The sequence below is a fragment of the Grus americana genome, chromosome 8, assembly GCF_028858705.1.
Source record: "Grus americana isolate bGruAme1 chromosome 8, bGruAme1.mat, whole genome shotgun sequence".
In the NCBI taxonomy this organism is placed as follows: domain Eukaryota; kingdom Metazoa; phylum Chordata; class Aves; order Gruiformes; family Gruidae; genus Grus; species Grus americana.
The window spans coordinates 19,737,544-19,757,415 of NC_072859.1; the positions used below are offsets into that span (position 1 = coordinate 19,737,544).

The window sequence follows — 19,872 nt, forward strand, 5'->3', positions numbered from 1 at the left end:
TAAAGGTTTATATGGTCAAAGCTCTGTTTGCCATGTTCCTGAGTTGCAGTCACTTATACAGAGAGATTGAGTGTCAATAATATTTTGTGAAATATAGAAATTATTTTCAATCACCAGTCTAAAGCATTTGCCACTTGTACATAGTCAAAATATAACCATAATGAGAACTAATTCAAAAAACAAACAAAAAAAAGATGGTACGTTTAGATTTTGGCCAGCACAAAATCAGTAGTTCAGTAGTTGTTTTGCCTGTGAGCTCCATTTGAGTGGCCTGCCATCTCTTGTTTATGTGTGGGATGCTCTTGCACAGTTCCAGCTGTGTGAAAGTATTGATTATGTGCCCATGTGCTCTACTTAATTTATATTCAAAGTAAAGACAAGAAAGCAAAGCATAGAAACTGACATTTCTTCATTAAGTACAATTACTAAGCTAATTCTTCCTGTGTATGGTTTTTATTTTTGCAATGTGGCAATTTGGAACAGGACTTTTACAGGGAGTCTGGTGATATTAACATCTTTTGTTGGAATTAGAGTTTGACCCCCAGAACTGCTGGGGGGGGGTGCTGCACCTCCATTTGACTGCAAAGAATTAGAGGTCTTCTGTGGAGCAGAGAAGTCCTTTGATCCCCACACTTCTGTGTTTGTAGCTGAGGTGTGTGTATTTATGCCAAAACCCCAACATTTTTGGAGGCAGAAATAATTTTGCAAATGAGTTTCTGGTCTTAATAGAGCTTAGTGCTTGGCATGACAAATGTGTGAACAAAAATATGTATGGACAAGTGCTTATGATGTGGAAATGTGGGTCCATAAAGGTAGGGTCATTGTGCATCCTTCTGACAGCTTAATAAATCTTATGGATGTATTAGGGTGTTTTTAGAGATGTTGTCTTTTCTTTAGCCAAGACACATTTAAAATGCAGCTCGGGGCAGTTAACTCTCCGTGATTGGTAAGACCTTACTGGTACAGTAAGATTCTGCAGTTGAGGAAAATGGCCCAGCAGCATTTCCTCCAGATTTCTGAACAGACTTTTGAAGCTTCCAAAGCATCAGCAAATCTAGTTGGGATTTTGAAATAAGGTCAGAACAAGGCTAAAGAGGACTTCAGTATCTAATGGCATGAGTCTTTTGTGGATACTAACACAGTGGATAGGCATCATCAGTAAAACTTACTATTATGCACTCTTCTGTGTTTCTGCATTACATCATATTAGTTACTCTGGTTCCCACTTTCCCAGCCAGTAAGACAATTGGAAGAGCTGTGCTTTGTTCCAGAGTTTCTTTACAAGGGACCATTGCGCTCTTTAAACTGTAGCAGAACTTCACCAAGACCCCGGGGAAATTTCCGGCGGCCCCACCATCCCCAAGTACAGCTTGTGTGGTGCAGCCCTGTTCCTCGACCACACATGCTCTCCAAATGGGTTTGCGCACCCTGGCCTATGTTTTCACATGGCCCTTATTCAGGCAGATGCTAGTGGTCATCCAAAACTGAGTAAAGAACTAGCGACCTCAATGTTTGTTCTAAAAGACTTAGTCAATTATAACACATTCTACTATTACTATTATTGGAATATTGAACATGAGATTAAATTTATTATTCTGGCAGAAACCAACAGAATTAATTCAAGTAGCTTGTCCAGCCCAGCTGTATGCAGTGTCAAGAGCTAATTATATTTTTGTGTTCGGTCATGAGAACAATGGCAAAGTGAACAGCATCAGCAAGCTGAGTCCAAGAATTCCTTCCTTCCGTGATTTTTTTCAATATACAAAGCTGTTGCCAAGTTCAGAGTTTTGCCTGGCTGAGCAGTCAGTCTCCCAAGATTTGCAAGGCCATGAATTTTAATAAGATGAAGACTTCCAGAAAATTTACGACTACAGTTATCAGAGCTAGCTTTTCTTTTTAATTTTTATTATTAAAAAAACCCCCAACCTAATACTAGGTTTAGTTTTCCTTTTCTGGTATCTTATTTTTTTGACAGGTAAAAGCAATTTGGTTTTAGTTTCACTCGTCACATAGAAATGGTGGAAAAGGTACACTTTATGTAGCTGAAGTAATTTTTGTCTTCTATCAGCAAGTTTTAACCAAACTGATAAGCAGGTGGTAACATATAGCAAGACTGTTGTAGGTGGAGGACAATTTAAAAAACTGACTTCCTAATTCAACCTTTTTCTTATCAGTGAGATAATTTTTCAGTTTTATATTTGTGTAGTTCCATTTCTTTGCTGTTAATTAGGTCAGCCACTATCTCTGGAGACTATGACAGGAGTTTCATCAACCTGAATTTTGTAAAGCTGTTTTGGAACTTCTTCCCATTGCTTTTGTAAGCCAGAGTTCCCAGCTCAGTATCCCTCTGATTTTTCAATCAATTCTATTGTTATCATAAGTATGCATTTTGATGTACAGTATGATTAATACAGAAATGCCTTGCTGAAGTAGAATATATAGCCCAACTAAGAGACAGCAGTATAAACAATTTATCTTGGCATCAGCTAACATGACAGAATATATCATTTAAGCAGTCATAAAAGCTAAAGCAATATAGAATCGCTATTTTCCTGGGAGCTTTACCAAGCACCATTGAGATGCTAAGTCATCAATCTTCCTTTTTCTTCAGTGAGCCATGAGTTTGATGATGGCTGCAGAAGAATGTTTCTGCTAACATTGCTGAAAGAGTGTCCAGACAATAATGAATGTGTGCTGAACTGGAAATCAATAGGTGTCCATCTCATCTTTTCCACTCTCAGCAAGTGGCAAAAGATTTCTATATTTGTACTTGTTGCTCAATTTTTGCATAGCCACAGAGGTATAACACTGCCTTCTTTTTTTTTTCCAGAGGTAGAATATGCAGAAAGTAGATAGACTTTTCCTCTATTTTACCTATTGCTAAATAATTTCTTATGTTTAGCTCACTATCTTTCATTAATATTATTGCTGTTGATGTGTTGATCTTTTAAGATTCTTAATTTTTTAAATTTCTGGTTCACTTTTCTTTTTCAAGTCAGAAAACTGTCCATATAAATCCCAGAAAGGAGAGATGTAGTAAGGGCTTCGAAGGTACATGGGAACAGAAAAAGTTAGCGTGCCCATCAGAGCTTAGGTTAAGTTTGCACACTTGGTATTTTGAAAGAATCTCCTCTCTTTTTTTTTTTTATTTTAATTTATAGTAATCACTGAGAGATGAGAAATCCTAGAAAAACTCACTTTTTATGACACTACTCACAGTAGAATAATTCCTTTAAGTTAAATTTGATGCTTAGAGTAGTGATGTCATGTAACCCTAAGGACAGAGGGAATAACCACTGAATGCACAGCTGTGGTACAGAGGAAAGCTCCCTTATTCTGCATTGCCTAATGCACTGCTATCTTCTCTTGAATACATAATCTACAGGAAAAGAGGGAAGTTTGGTTTCCTATGTTTCTGCTGATGTGGGAACTGTAAAGGTGGATGATTTATAATATGGATACTCTTTTTCCCCAAGAAATTAGCCTGGAAAAGATTTTGGTTTCTCTCTGTGGTGCAGAAAATGCCACATTCTGCATTCTGTTACCAGTCTTTAAGTTACTCCATTTCATCAAATGTTTAATGCAGTCACCTTTTTTGCTGTCTCATAGGGAGGCATTGGGCCAGCAGGACCAAACGGACCATCAGGGATCCCAGGGCCCATGGTATGGTGCTAAACAATCCCACAGCCCCATACCTATGCTGTTTTCCAAATTATAGACAAACATTGGATTTTTGTTTTCTTCATTTTTATAGGGTCTCCCAGGGAGTGTGGGACAGCCTGGAATGAAAGGTGATAAGGTGATTTAAATATTTCCATTATCTTAGATAGATATATTTCTTTCAGGCTCCATCTTGAGCAAAATAATGTACTTGACAAAACCTTCCCTTGTTCCTTTTGATTTCTTTTCTCTTCTGGCTTTTATTTTTGAAAAATACTTCAGTCTTACAGTCGGGTACTTTAGACAAACTTAGTTCTGGACAGAGCACTTATTACTGGGCATAACATATCCAGTGCTGTGTCTGTAGGGTTTCCTGGAGGGGGTGCTTCAGTGCAATGTCATGCACTGTCATTCAAAGATCTGTGTTAATTTTAAATACTAAATATTGATCTTTCTCATTCTCTAATTCTGATAACTACCCCATTTTAAGCCACATACATATGTCTGTGTAAAATAATATGTTGTTTAGGGTGAACATGGCCTTGCAGGAGAGCCAGGAGACCAGGGGTACCCAGGAGACAAGGTAATTTATAATTGCGTTGTAACATTGTCCAATTTCAGCAACTTCAGCAGGCTTCCAACAACAGTCAGTTGCATAAAAGTAGAATGTAGTAGTAAAAGTTACTGGATACCACTGAATTAACGTATTTTTAAGAAATGCTATGCTAATTAAAACTTAGTTATGGAAAGTAGTGAAAAAAGACAAATAAAGGGCATGGGCAGAATTCTGGCTGCCATGTGTTGTTCAGGGATGCATCAAACAAGAAAAGAATTAAGGATATGATATGAAACCTGCTAAGAAACTCTCGTAAAAGATATTTTCCCCTTGAACTTTGAGGTTCATCTGCAGCTCACCTGCTAACTGTGGTTAGCAGCAGCACATGGTCTGGCATGCTCCTTCATGTTGTGAAACTGAGATAAATAAGTATCTTCTTTCCTATTTGGCTAGTACATCAGAAGTCACTGAAATAGCATGTCCTGTGAGAACTCTTTTTATGGGATTTGCATGTTAGAAGACATTTCTCATCCCACAGAATTATTTCGAAGCCTGTTTCAGGTGACAAAGTGTAGCAATCTATTGCTTCCAACATAACAATACATTTTCATGTATATTTAATAGCTTTCTTTTTCCAGGGTGCTCTTGGTTTACCAGGACCCCCAGGGATCAGAGGAAAGCCAGGACCGCCAGTGAGTTTACACATTGATTTTTTGCTCTCAGTATATGACTATATGTTGTTATATTTGATACTACTTTGTATCTTATGTTCACACTGCATGGAATCTTCTAGAAGCTACCTAATTAAAAATGCAGAAAGAATAGGGTCTAAGCTGCTTTTATTTCTAGTGACTGTAAGTCAGATCCGAACTTGTGAGATTTTATTACAGACATCAGTATGTGTGTCAGATTTTAACGCAGGAGTGCTTAGGATATTAGGTATTCTGTGACAGTCACTTTGTGGGGGAATAGACATGTTGGTAATGTTGGAAACATCCTCTGAGAGCTTTGGGAGCTGCATTTTCATTTAAAGATAAGCATGTGAATTGGCCCATTCCTGAACAGTTGTGGAATTTAAGCACAACCTGAATGTGACCGACTTCTTGATTTATGTTAGATTAAGATATGAGACCTCAGTCCTGCAAGTAATATAATGTTTAATTTTGTAGAATACTTTTATAATAAAATAATTTACATTAATTTTTTTTTTAAAGATTTTCCAGGTCAGGCTTTAATTTTCTTCAAATAAGACCTAGTTATGACATAAAAATGCTAACTGTTTGGATTTTTTTTTTTAAGGGGAAAATTGGAGATCCTGGATCCCATGGACCATTGGGTCCTCCAGGACCTGAGGTAAGAAATTGCTTGATAGAGGTAAATTGAATGTCATATAGTTCTAAGTTACAAAAATCAGAGGTAAATGGGTTTGCTTCACAAAAGATTGTTGTCTTAGTTGAATTAGAAAATACTTTTTATTCAGTCATATGCAATGAATTAATTCTCCTCGATAAAGTACAAAAGATTCTAGCTCATAATTTTTTAATGCAAAATATTAATTTACTGGATCTTTGAATACGAAGTAGTTCCTCATTTGCCTATGTGACTAGGGTTTGCTCTCTTAAATCCAGGTGTTATGGATTACACCTTGTATGAGACTCATGTGATTTCTCAGGCACGCTTCCATTCATTAACTCTGTAGCATGTTTACCAATGGGATTTTCCAAGCCTCGTTGCATATTTATTTCTCTCTTACAAAATAACTTTATTTGCAAGGAACGCAAAGAATAAACACAAGTTAGGTAGGAAGCATTGCCAGGCACTTGAATCCAGCAGTGCATTTGCCCAAGAACTGTATAGTACTATGGAATTCTACACAGAAACTAAGAGTCTGAATTGTTCCATTTTGGTGCTTCTTGGCATTTATACCATGGGCTATAGGAAAAAATGCTGTGGACTGTACAGGAAAGACATGTGTGTACACAGACACATACATATTTGCTGGGGAGATGAAAGCAAAAAATACAGATTTTTCTTTTTGATCAGTCTCCTCCAATGGATGCATTTTTAAAATTTTATTTTTTTAAAATATGTCTGGAAGATATATATTAGCAATGCTGGTTGTTCTGGCCTTAAAAGATACAATAACTCTCGGGCATATCTCCTCAAACCAAGGCTCTATATTCCTACCTTTTATAAGAGGGAGCCCAAGGCCTCTGATCCTCAAAGAACAAATTATAGGGGTTTATTACTTTGTTGTTGTAGCTCCTCTAAATCCTAAAGAACATACTTTCTTCTTGGAGATGAGCCCTCATTGAGAGAAAACTCACTGGAAAATGTGTTGTGTCAACACAAAATGGTCTTTTCAGAAAAAGTCAATATGTCTTAGTCAATGGGGAGAGTATTTTCTTACCCTTCAGTTAGAATGAAAATGGCACAAAGCCCGTGCATGCTGCCCATAGCTGCAGCCTGCTGTGGCTCAGGATTTCAGATTTTGTGAGTCTCTTCACTGTTAGTGAAAGAGATCATTGCATCATCTCTTCTCTTTGTATAACTGCCAGCAAGGGAGACCTGCGGCAGGTTAATATCAAATTATTGGTCTGAAAGCCTGCGTTCTGGTGACCCTGACACCTATCCATGTAGTCCTTCATAGTTTCTTATTCGAACCCAGGCACGCTATCCCTTTGTGCCTGGGGATAAATTCATCATCTGGGGCTGGTACCCTCAAGGCAGATATGGATGGGAAAACTTCCTGTCTGAAAAGCTTAGTATTTCCTTTTGCTCAGGAGTGCAGAATTACTTCAGCCACTAGAAGGCAAACAGTGCTTTATGTTAGATAATGAAAGCTTGAGTGTCCAGGTATTTATTTTTTTAATAATTGCAAAATGTCAGGTTTAAAACTACAAAGCAATGTTTCTCTTAACTTTAGTCATGCAAGACAGATCCAAATAAAGCAAAAGAAGTTTTGCCGCTTTTTACTTCATAAAAACATGGTCACCATATGGCAAAATAGCAGAAATAGAAAGGAGTTAGGACCAGGATCTTGAACAAATTGGAAATTGAAGAAGTTCTATAATAAAAGAATTATTTTTTTTTTTAAAAAAAAACCCAGCTTAAAACTGAAAATTGTATCTTACTCTCCCTGTTACTTTGTCTTATCAAAATAAGCTAGTTGTTGTTGCCAGAAGCTATTTAGACACAACTGGATATATGACATATGAGCAAATAGTGCAGATTTTCCTACAAGAAAAGCCTACTGTCATATATCTAATCATGTCTCTTCTTCGACAAACAGACAGCTAGCAGGTCAGGGCTGCTTTCCTTGTTCTTATTTCATTATCTGAATGGTCAAACTTGCCATGACCCCATGCAGAAAACAGACTTTACATCCTATACTACATGTTTCCCTTGATGTTTCTGGAAACAGCAGAATGTGATGAATTCATGTCTTACAAGGGGAGTACTGTGAATTTTGTATGGACACGACAATCCATACCATATGCCTTTTAGCAAATATTCTGCTAAAAAAAAAAGCTATGTTGGAATTTGTTAGGCATTGCTGTGAGCGGGAGGAACTGCCCAGTGGCAGAACCTGTCAGATCCTACTTCAAACTATGTCTCTCCCGTTTTGTCCAGAGCTAAGACAGTGGAGTTCATAAATGTGCCCCGTCCCCATGGTCAAGCTTGTTTTGGGTAGATGTGAAATAAGAAATGGGATCCTTTGGTCTCTCCAATTGGACGTTTGAGTATTTATTTCATTTCCAGCATAAAGAACAGTCACATCCCTAATTTTCTTCATGTGTAAACTGCTCTAAATCAGGCACAACAGCAGCTGAAGTCTCTAGTTGTGTCTGTACACAACAGTGGGAACAAGCCTGGCAGGCTTCATTCATCCTCCTGGGGTTTTGGCTTTTTATATGCAGGTCAGCAGTAAATTGCTTCCTAAATCTTTCCTCTGCAGCTGCACAGCCTAGGTACACCAGACCAGAGTTGAAATAAGCCACCCACTTGTAGCCCAGGTCCATTTGAGAACTGCAGTGCTGATGGGCAGAAGCGACTAGAGGGAGGGACAGAGGTCCCATGCTCACTGTCTGGGTGGCCGTACGAGGGTTGGCTGCCAAGTGTATTTGTTTTGGTGCAGAAGTCCTGCAGTGTCAAACCAAATTCTCTTCTGGGTATGTTGCTCTAGAGCCAGGGTCTGTTGTGTGCCTGAATGTGTGCTGCTCACAAAGGACTGGATATCTTTTAGTGAGCGCTTTATGAAGCATATTCTTCAACAGTTTACGCATTTTCCTGATTTCTAATGCATCTAAAAATGAACAGCCAAAATTTCAACTTTCTAGAGAGCTTTATTCTATTGGTATGACAACTGGAAAGTGCTGGTCTGACTGTTTTAACCCACAATGCCTATGTTTACAGTGTACGATGAAGTATGTAATGCTTATTGTTAACGTGAATGAAATTAGACAAGGTTTTAACAGGCTTCCATATGTATTCAGAATATTTTATAGTTAAATTTTGCTCTGTGAATCACATTTAATTATCCCCCAAGAATGAGGGTGATTAGTTTTCTTCAGATGTGCCTTCAGATGTGCTCTGAGTATTATAAATAGGTTTCATCTGGAGCAGAGGGAGCATTAGTCATTATCTTCAATAGAACTTTTTTCATCTGTGCAGTATTTTGATCTGAAGTTGTTAGCTTATTTTTTCAGGAAGGTGCTCATATGGGATTCAGCTGCTATGTTTCATGCTCAAGGCAATAGCATTACAAAGGAAAAGGATACATTCAAATAATAGTAAACAGCCAAAAAGGCACGTATTTTGTAAGTGAATCACTGGCTGCTATGAGTTGTTAATTTAAAAAAAAAAGGTTTATTTTTAATGCATGTTTTGTCTTATCACATTATGTTTTGAGGTTGTGCAAACAGTGCCATGAGCGCAGTGACAACATAGTCTTTTGTTTCAACATTGCATCAAATAACTTGCATGGAAATGACTTGAAGGAAATATGGAAATAAAGACAATTTTATTACTGAACTAATTGCAAGTTTTGGAATACATTTGAAGAACTGTTCTTGTTGTAGAATTGCTTATACTTTCTGCTTGCCTTTGCACAGAATGTTTACCTGATCCTTTCATAAATTTCTTTGACACAAGTACATCTTTCTGATCCTTTTTCAAGAAATATGTATTAATTTTGCAGAAATATTCAATTTACCTTGACTTTTTAATAATGTTGAACAATGCTTGTTCATGTGACCCTCCTGTGTGTTATATTTTCCTCAGAGTAATTATGATAGTTCAGTCTGTGCCTGTTGGGTCCCAGTCTTGTTTGCACAGACCTTTGTAGGTACTTTGCATAGAACTTGTCTCGGAGATTTGCCTTTTTCAGGCAGAGCTGTGGTGAGACTTCGCTAGAAAAGAAGGGACATGCAGACAAACAGAACTTGATTTGTGTTGCTTTACCAGGGTATTATTTAACTCTCAACATTCTGAATCTGCCTAGAGTAAGGTTAGCTGATATTTAAATGTGTTTTTATTTGATTTTAAACACCTGCACTGCTTTGGGTTTTGGTGTTGATCTTAGAAGAAACAGTAGTCTTGCAAATAAACTTGAAATTTCTGCCTTTTTCGGTCTGGCTGAAGTCTATATGTGGTCTGATCTGCATAGGCACACAGTTGTTAGCAACATAGAAGCAATGTACAGGGAAATAATCCTCCTATAAGAGAACAGAGTTCCTCTTGCACCAGGATTATTTCATTGACTATAGTTACTATTCTCTTTTCTAAGGTTTAAAGTTAAGAATACTTGATTTTCAAAATGCACAGAGTTGTTCCTGATGACTTTCCTCTGTACTCAGGCTTTGCCTAAACCCACTGTCACTTATATAATTAGAAGCATGCCTGAAAGAAGATGCGTTCCTCAAACTTTAGTCATTTAACTGTTATTGGAGGATTTGTAACACAAAAAAGAGCTTGAATATTTTAAAATATGAATATTTTAAAATAAATACATAATCTGGTATTTCTGTCCCTTATGAAATGCCCACATTTGATGCTTGTTTTCACCATAAGTCAGAACAAAATTTTAAAATATACATCTCTGCTTAGCATTGTTATATGTCTTGGAAAGTTCCACAAAAATAGCTGTTGATATTGAATGACTGGGTTGACTTTTGGGTCTTATGAAAGTGATTTATCAGGTGGCTAAGATCTCCCTGAGCCATGATTGCCCAAGAGACCACCTCTTCCGTGGCGTACCTTGTGGGTTGACTACTGGAAGTCTTCAGGGCAGACAGGGAGACTGTTAAACTGACTTCAACAGCAAATGTAGTTCTAATCAAGCTCTGCCAAGCTCCCTCTGGAAATCCTGTCCGATCCTCAGAGTGGGTCTGCACTGAAGTTCTTACCAAAGCTCTTAATTTTTCACACCGTAGATTTACAGAATGCTTCAAGACTTGGTCCTTAATATGTTGATTGGTGGCCGGTCAGTCAGGTGAATCACCAGCCACCTTCTTGGCCATCAAGCAGCCAAGCAGGTCTGTTAAGGACGTGTTTTGAAGGGTTGGTGTAGGGCCTTGCTCATGCTATAAAGTAGACTACACTAGATACTTGTAAATACAATGATTCTAATGTGTGTTGCATATAATGTGCAGGTGTACAAGATGGCCTTAAAGGATGATGCAGCATGTTTGGAAAACTGGTGACTTTAAGTCTCTCACAAGGAAATCAATCACTAGTGTTTCAGTGAGCATGGCTGAACAGATCTGCCATGTGCAATTAGACAAAAGTACAAAGCAACATCAGCATCATTTTACTGACATCTTAGCAACAGTAAATTGCAAAGCTTTCCTGTATCGTATGTTGTAATCCATGATTGCCCTTTTTTCTATTCTCTGACAAATTGCAATTGTACAGTTGTAATTTGTGCTGTTAGATTCCTTCCTCCACCCTTTCCAAAATCAGAATTGAAGGTTTGTAGGAAGAAATTGAAGTTTTGTCTCTGCCCTTTAAAAATGCTGGCATTGTACTTTGGCTAGATTGGCACACACAGAAGAAAGCTCATTGCAAATCTTTTTTTTTTTTCTTACTATTTTCCTCTTTGTACTTGGCATGTTACTGACACTGTCATGCAATTGTACAAATGGCAAAGAGCAAAGTCCTGTAGCTGTGTGAATACTGACATTTCCAAAAATGTGTAGAGAAAAAATAGGGATTTTTAAATTGAATTGTATCTCTGCATAGTGTGTCCTTTCAGAAGAATAATAAACACTTATTTGAGAATGCAAAATCGCAGCTCATTTTCTCTGTTTAGAGAGATTGTTTTATGCAGAAATCTTCTTTGTAATTTGATAATAATTAGTAATAAAGCTCTAATAAGGTATCTTGTTGAAGTTCAGTGGCTGCATCCAGTCACTGTTGCTTCTCAAAATTCCGACTTCTCATTCAAATGAAACACAGCATGTGATTGAATGAAATAATATTGGAGCAGGGAAACTTGGCAACTGAAAGGACTATCACAGTCCCCGGAGAGGTTTTTGCTCTGTGGTGCTCTTCCACCAGCACTCGTGTCCCAGTCCCATTGAAGGCTGCTGAGGAGCTAGAAGGCATGAGGGTCGGTGACTAATACCAATGCTGGCAAATGTCATGAGGAAACAGCTTGGAGTGAGTGGGATTCTGCAAATGTAAAAGAATTCCTGGTGGAAATGGAGTGTGATTTCCAAACATTTCTGATATTCTGCTTCCATGTTAGCAGCCATACAGGAAAACAAACAAAAGAAAAGTAACAGCTTTTGCAGATCCCTCATCCCTGAGGCACTGACTTCAATACAGAAGGACATGCCCTGCCATAGTTAGAGTCTGATCATCTCTACATTTTTTGTTAAAGATTATATAGATAAATGAGAGCAATAAATATGTTAATTTTATATTTAAATGTATTCAGTACAAAACCCAACATTTTCATAGCAAGCTTAAAGTGCATTTGTGTTGGGATAGCTGGTACTTCAGGTTTTTCTGACGCCACCTCTAGGTTGATTAAACTGAGTGAACTCTAAAGTGCTTTGCTGGCAAAAGGCCACATCTGCAGCAAAATTTGAAAATAATTTGTAACCTACCAGCTGCCAGGCTTCTGGCTGATCGGAAGATAAGAATCTACACTTTGCATTTCCTTAGTAGAAGTAATAATATTGAGTGATGTTTTGGTCCAAATAGTCTCTGCTGAAAAATATGTAGCAGGTAGAAACTATACAGGGATCTCCTGGCCTTTCAATTATGGAAGAATAATGAATTTTTAGTCTGGAGTAGCTTCACAGAGAGCTGACTGCTGAATAACTCTTGGCAAATTCAGATATAGGTAGAAATGTATACCACTTCACTACTCAGAATCTGAATGGCAAACACCATTGCTGAGGTGTTTTAAAAACTCCTTTCTGGTTCGTTCATTTTCTGGATTAAGTGGCTGTCTGCGTCCTGGACTATTACAGTTACCTCATGGATCATCCATGTGAGAACATCTTGGAAACGGTGTTTTAATACTGCAATACTGCCACAGCATCTGCATTTTCTCTGTGGTAGCACTTGAAGAAAAGACTAAATGGAGCTTTACAGCAGAGACAAAAATGATGAAGATTTTAAACTTTTAAATGCATTGCTACTGTTGATACTCTCAGGCCAGTAGCCCTCTTGCATCCTAAGACGTTGTCTGACATGGAGAGGTTTCCAAATGTCATGATTGTTCTATGATAGTGCTTGTCAATGCTTACATCTCATAGTTCTTACTGAATTCCTTCTAGAAGTATTTATGCAAATAAATAAAGTAGACATATTCCCTTATAAAAGTATAAGAATCTTTCTAAAGAAACATTTTTCTTGACAGATTGTTTTCTGGAATGTTTATTGCCATGAGGAAAATTGTCTCTGTGTCAGCATTTAGCACTTGTTCACACATTAGAAAGTTGAAGATTTACAGATGTACAAAACACCTTATCCCTTGGTAACTACTTAATGTCTGTAAATAAGCAAATCTAAAACTAAGAAAGGATGAGTTAGCAACTTCCAAAGAATTGACCTAACTCTTCAGTATGTTTCAGTACATAAGTGTGGTCAGGATTTTGAAAAAATCCTCTTATGAACTGGGTAGCAATCTAGGCTAATGTAAGCGAGCCCTTTAGATATCAGTCAGGGTGCTTTGGTCACATGTGACTAATATGCTATGTGCCACCTAGAGGCATATTGGAGTTGTTGCACAGCTCTACTGGTAGTTACTGCTTTGTGGCAAAAAATTACCACTGTGATGTTAGGTGAAAGGCTGCGCATTAGGGTTGTTCCGTTTATTCTCAAAACTCAGGTCAGTTCTTTTTTACTCTTTGGAGTTTTGCTTTACTACTCATTAGCATTCAAGTGCTAAAACTGATTTTTTTTTTTAGAAATCATAATTCAGTTTCATATTTTGTTTTATATATTTTTTCTATTTGATATATAAACACACCTAAAAATATTTGCATCCCATCTGAATCTCTACATATAAGTGTCTCTGCATCCTGTTAAGAACAGGTTATAGAAAGCAAACAGAAAAAAAAACCCCTGCAATTAAGAGCAGTGATGCCCTAAATACTTTTTAAATTTTATTACAATGTAGTAGTTGAGTATGAAATCATATTTTCTTTTAAACTTCTTGCTTAAGTAAGATTTCTCTTTACCTTTCTGGTAAGGTTTTTTGTGATTAATGTCAGCTAATTTATGAATAATGGTTATTACCTGTATTTGAAGCTCATCTGTTCTGGAAGAACAGAGTATGGTTAACTATTATCCACCTAGTAAGCAATTTTTTTTTAATACCTCTTTCCTGCTCAGAGAACCTAAAAAGTGACTCTTGAAGCTTTAATGATGGCATGTATTAGCCTGCGTTAGTATGGAAAGGTGCCAGAGAGAATTTCATGCTGGAAACTTGTTATGAGATGTTCTTTAAATTGTTCTGAATGTATACGGTGCTTTCATTTCCATTATTGGAAAAGTATGCATGCAAAGGTTTTTAATCTGCAATGATTTTCTGTTAAGGAAGAAGGAAACTTGTTTTTATTAGTGTTAGGTGATGTATGTGCACAGATGTAGTAATAAATATTTTACTTGGAGGAAGAACTTTTCAGCGGCAGTCTTTCTATTTTCAGATAGGCAAGATTTAATGAAATTTAAAAGTTTATAAAGTTAACAAAATCAAATACTGTCTTGGCAGGTGACTGAATGAGCCCTGTGCTAACTAAAGACTTAATTACCAATGCTTTATTTTATCCTACAAATACAAAGATTATGTTTCTTCACTGGATGTTTATGAAATTTAACTCAGTACTGTATTGCATAAGAGTTAGCCGCATCATTTTTCTTTCCTTAAAATACACTCATTCCTTATGAAGCAATCTAGCTGTAGCACTGGATTCCACTGGCGTAGAGGTGTCCTCCTGGTGTCCCACTCAGTGCCTACGGGCCAGATGGTTTGGGCTGATAATTTTAGTTGATTTGTTTCCTTTGCGTATTCATTTCTTCTTTACCAGCAGCTGGACCTGTACCACACACTGTTTCGCAAAGGCTTTTTCTAAATAATGCTACATGCTGGTGACCTTCAGTTACTGCCAGCCAGACCTGGATTAGCACCTGCTGATTTGGAGGCGAAAGGCTTTCTACCCTTTTCTTAATCTTGTAGTGATCTCGTCCTTCAAGTGCGGCCAAGGATTCAAGGGCTTTAGCTGGTCTCTAAGCTTTTTTTTAAAAAATAGTTGAATTCATGAGTACAGGACCTTGTGCTGGCTGCTTTGTGGGGTTTTTCTGTACATCAAGACCAATCCAATGGTTTAATCTCAAATGATGCTTAGTGGATAAAAAGTCATATGCTAAGAGAAATGAAACCCATACTGACATCTGCTAAATTGAGTTAAATGAAAGCTGCCTAAAATCTGTCAGTTATCCAAGTCTTTTCAAGGAAACTTAATGGATTTTGACACTTTGGGGATGGTAGAACAAATTTATTTTTTGTTTCTGTGATTCAGGTTTGTTAAATGAATGAACAGAATCAAAACAAGTACATTGGAAACATTCCTACTCTGTAAATCATTTGTTTGTATGATTTCTTTAGGGTTTTCCAGGAGATATTGGTGTACCTGGATTAAATGGCCCTGAAGGTCCTAAGGTAAGACTATATGAAAACTTATTCATAATAACAATAAACCATATAAATCTCTGAGGAGGAGCTGTAGAGATGGATACCAACATTATAAGACGATAATCTTACTGTCAAAATGCAGGTACTTTCCCTCAGGTATTTATAGGAGGAAATTAATCTAATGTTTAATGCTGTCCATGCAGTTATGAGGGTAATTACTGTGTTAGATGCAAGCATGTAATGGCAAGTTAAGTGCAAGGAAATTTGGAGAAAATGCTGTGTAGCTAGGAAGTAGCATATATTTCACCTATATTTAAATAAAATGCATGCCAAAAGCATGCAGATCTCTCTAGTCTCACCTGAGTGATACAGATTTTTTTAACAAATTTTGAAAGAAATAGTAGCTAAAGATATGGAAAAATGGGTAAAATTCACATGCCAGATTAGATCATGGATAAAATAATATATATATAAAAATAATGGATAAAATTTATCTACCAAAAAATGACTGTGCCAGATTAATTTAGCCTCTGTTCTTTAGTAGACTAATATTTTAGACCAAGCTTAGGCAATAATTCACACGTATAGAGTTTTCAGTGAAGCTTTGGATAAAAGCACATATGGGAAAATTTGTTTAAAATTGAAAAGGTAGAGACAAGTAGAAAAAGTGCAGGTGGGTCAGAAATTGACTGAGAGGATGATGAGTATCTAAAGATTGACTACTTGTTGTTGAAAGGCAAGTACTAATTAAGTTCCTGACTCAACTGCCTTGGGAGTATTTTTGCTGATAAATAGGTACAAGTACTGTGGAATGAAATTTGTGTATGAACCAGTTGAGCATCTTTAGATGATCTTAAAAACTGCACTTTGTACTAGTTCATTCCACTTCTGATACTTCAGACTGATGCATGCAAGGACTAAAACAATAAATCCTACTGTAAACTTAGAGCTTTGCACCTGGCAAGAAGGAAGGACACTGCCAGATCTCTCTGAAATAAAAACACAATAAGGCAGTTAGAAATTAAGTGAAATTCTAGAACACATGAGGCAAGGTGTCTTGTTAATGCCACTGCACAAAGCACGAGAAGAGTTTATCTAAGTAGCGCACACAGTTCTGGGCATTTGCATGCCAGAAGGACTCAATCAAGTGGGACTACATGCAGAAAAGGATACTTGAATGACTGTATTCTGAGAGGCAGTTTATTTATCCTACCAAAATGAAGAGCCTTTTTGAGCTATGTAAACCAGAAAGCAGAAATTGGTGAGGCAAAAGAACTGTGCATGACCAGCAATATCATTGGTCCTAGGACAAAATATGCAAGTTGTCCATGAATAAACAAAGGTGGAAATTACAAGATTTCTCATCAACAGAGTTGTGAAATTCTGTGGCAGACTACTCAAGAAAACCAGGAGCAGTGAATAGTTTAAAGAGATAGTCTTATTTGTAGCTGGAAGATTGTAACAATCCCTCCATGCCAAAGTTAATAATTCTTGAGAATATCTCAAATAATCCAGTTGCCAAAGCCATAGCCATTTTTTTCTGCATCTCATATCTTTCAACTGTGTCAAGAGCCTTGTCCCAAAATAGCTCAGACATGAATTTGAGGTACGCTGAGAACTCATTATCTGATGTGGCAAATTGGGGCGAAGTTAAAATAAATTTCTAGAGATAGGTGTGGACTTTTTCTTTAGTTCCGACTTATTGCTTTGCTGACTTGTTTATGTGTATGTATAATGTGAGCAGCCTTATATTGAATGAGTTTTATCTGACCATTGTGGGGCAGTTGCTCCTGTGTTTCTGAATTACAAGGGCACTTAAGAAAACCTTTTGATGCAAGACTGTGTCTTGGGTCTAAGGTAAATAAGAGAAAGACAACAGTTCTTGAACTGCAGATCAGATTTAATCCTCCAATCTGATCCATGAATGACGTGACTGAGATCTAATCCCTGCTGCTCAGTTTCCTCACTAAGTGAGATCATGCTATTCCATGCTATATCCCAAGTGTTAAATTATATGTTTTTATTAGACCTGGGTTGATGTTTAAGACATACATTACTGATCTATTGCCTTTTCACAGATTCCTGCAAAAAAATACTAAAAGGTAGCCTACAAAGTTTTAAGACTCTGTATTCCTTTGATACAGAAATTGCATAACTGAACAAGATTCCGTGGTGTTTGGCACATTTGGTCTTAGAGACAAAAAAACTTAGCCTGCTCTAATCAGGGAGAATTGATGGCTTGCATTTGAGAAGGAAGATTACCAAACTGGAAAAATTCTTACGCTGCTCAGTACCAAGGGAGAAAGGCTACATAACACTGGAAATGTTTGGCTTTCAGGATTCCCAGCTGTCTTGTGTTGACTGCAGTTTTAAAAAATTTCCTCCAGCTTTTATTTTTAGAAAACTGTTCTCACTGTGGTGCTCTTTTCCTCATGTTTTTGTTTATGCTTCCTCAGAAGCAGTACCTATTTTAAAAGCCAAGAAAACAGGGTAAGCTTTATTTTTTAGCAGTTGGCATGGAGAAATTCGGCCTCTTTGTGGAAGGTTTAAGCTCTGTGTGATCAGCCATCTCTAAATACCAGTAGAAGTTTGGGATTGTCAATTTTCCCTAAATTAGTGCAGTAATCAGCAAATCTGACCTCTCTAAAATAATGTTCAATTGATTCATCGCGTAATTTGGTCTACAGCACGTTACTCAGCTTAGAAACAATATTTTAGAAGGTGTTTGATCTTGATCCACCACTTTTTTTTTAAAGCACACATTTAAAAAAAGGAATAAGAATTATTCAAGAAGTTCTGAAATAATTTAGTTTTTTTCCTATGTTATTCTTGCAAGTATTTATGTTCTGTAACCAAGAAAAGTGAGAGGACAAGATGGTCGGAATATGCTGACTACAACTGTAGTTTTTCCAGCAGTGTGCGTTGTACCATGGAAGTAGTTGAGAACTTCCTTCCTCTGCTCATTTATGTTTGTTTGGATAACACATTTAATAGAAGTGGCTATTAGGAGTTTCACCACTTCTGGAAGGGATGTTCAACTGGGAAGTTAAATACGTGAAATACAGAACACCCCCATTTGTTGACTCCTCCAGTTTTTTTCCAGACACTTTGGCACATGTCTAATGACTACCTCCATTTTCTGTTTGTTGCCTGAAACATCAAAGGGGAGATGGAAATTTCATTTAGTCTTAATATTCATTTTACAGTCTGGGACTTTTTTCCGGATCCAATTGAGTGCAGTGGAAGGGTGTGCACAGTAGTGGTGTTGCTAACATTTCCACTGTGCAATTACATTGTACTGAAAACCATGTCTCCTAATGTCCTTTGCTATTAGAATAAAATAACAGTTCTGCTAATGAAAAAAGAGCAAGAATATTACTTAAGTAGTGCTACTAAAAGCCCTCCTATCACTTTTGTGGTGGTATGTCACAGAGCAGTCCACCCCAGTCTTTCTCAGACTGATGGGCTCTTTGATGAAACTCAGTATCTTGATGTGGCCTATTCTGTTTTCTGTTCCATTTTACTTCGCGTGCTAGGTAAACTGTTATTGGACCAATGCCTGCACCTTCTGTCTAGACTTCAGCTTCATTAGTAAGCCATTAATAAGGTTTACACTTGGAACTTTCCCACCCTTGCTTTCTTCAGAGGCTAATCATATCTCTCCTAAAGAACAATTTCTTTGTTCTTGTTGCTTTATCTGATATTATTAAGCTTAGCTTTCCCAGAACATTAATAATATGTTTACACAGATTTATTTTTTTGTCCTACACCAGGTCAAGTGCTTTTCCCAATTACTACCGTTGTAATTGGGATGACCGAGATTTTTGACACACTGCTAGCTGTGAAGTCATTTTAACAAAGTTTTGAAAATGTTGGTGTGAGCAGTCATGAAAACTCGGATTTGGCAGAGGATAAGGTGCTTTATCTCTGGGAAGCTGATTATAATCCTGACAGAAAAGTAAGGGCTGAAAATCACAAGTAGTTTTGGACAAGCTAGTAGTTTAAATTCACTTTATAGTTCATTTCCATTGCAATGTTGTTATTGCATGTTATGCTAAAGGCTACCTAAATCAAAGATCTAAGAGTTACACTGGTTCTGCTTTAATCTTAATATGATGGTGTGCTTTACACGTTCAAAAAAGAGGAATTGTTCTTTTATGAGCTCAAATATTTATTCCCTTTTCAAAAAGACAGAAGAGCTTGAGAAAAAAAGATCTATGTAGTAGAAGTTCGTAACATGCTCAGTTTTCCAGCAGATATTACAATTCTGCTGCATCTTCTCCTGGCTTCCTAAGGGAAATCCTAAGAGAAATGGTAAGAAGTGAGGTCTGCTTCCTCAGTTTTGCATTTCTGTCCAGGTTTGTAAGAGGAGAGAAAGTAGACCAACCTGATTGTTAATTGATACAAGCTCTAACTATGTGTGTTTGGATGTTTAGGGACTTCTGGGTGACCGAGGGCCTCCAGGGCCACAAGGCCCCAAAGGAGTTGAGGTAAGATGGAATAT

General features: G+C 37.2%; 1 protein-coding gene across 1 annotated transcript in view; it reads left to right on the forward strand.

The window, feature by feature from the left end:
* Nucleotides 1-19,872, forward strand: part of COL24A1 (collagen type XXIV alpha 1 chain) — a 148,215-nt gene that overhangs the window by 54,455 nt on the left and 73,888 nt on the right. Inside the window, exons 15-21 of the mRNA XM_054833635.1 lie at nucleotides 3,610-3,663; nucleotides 3,755-3,799; nucleotides 4,190-4,243; nucleotides 4,855-4,908; nucleotides 5,516-5,569; nucleotides 15,342-15,395; nucleotides 19,805-19,858. Coding sequence (XP_054689610.1) covers nucleotides 3,610-3,663; nucleotides 3,755-3,799; nucleotides 4,190-4,243; nucleotides 4,855-4,908; nucleotides 5,516-5,569; nucleotides 15,342-15,395; nucleotides 19,805-19,858 — 369 coding nt within the window. The remainder of the gene's footprint in view (nucleotides 1-3,609; nucleotides 3,664-3,754; nucleotides 3,800-4,189; nucleotides 4,244-4,854; nucleotides 4,909-5,515; nucleotides 5,570-15,341; nucleotides 15,396-19,804; nucleotides 19,859-19,872) is intronic.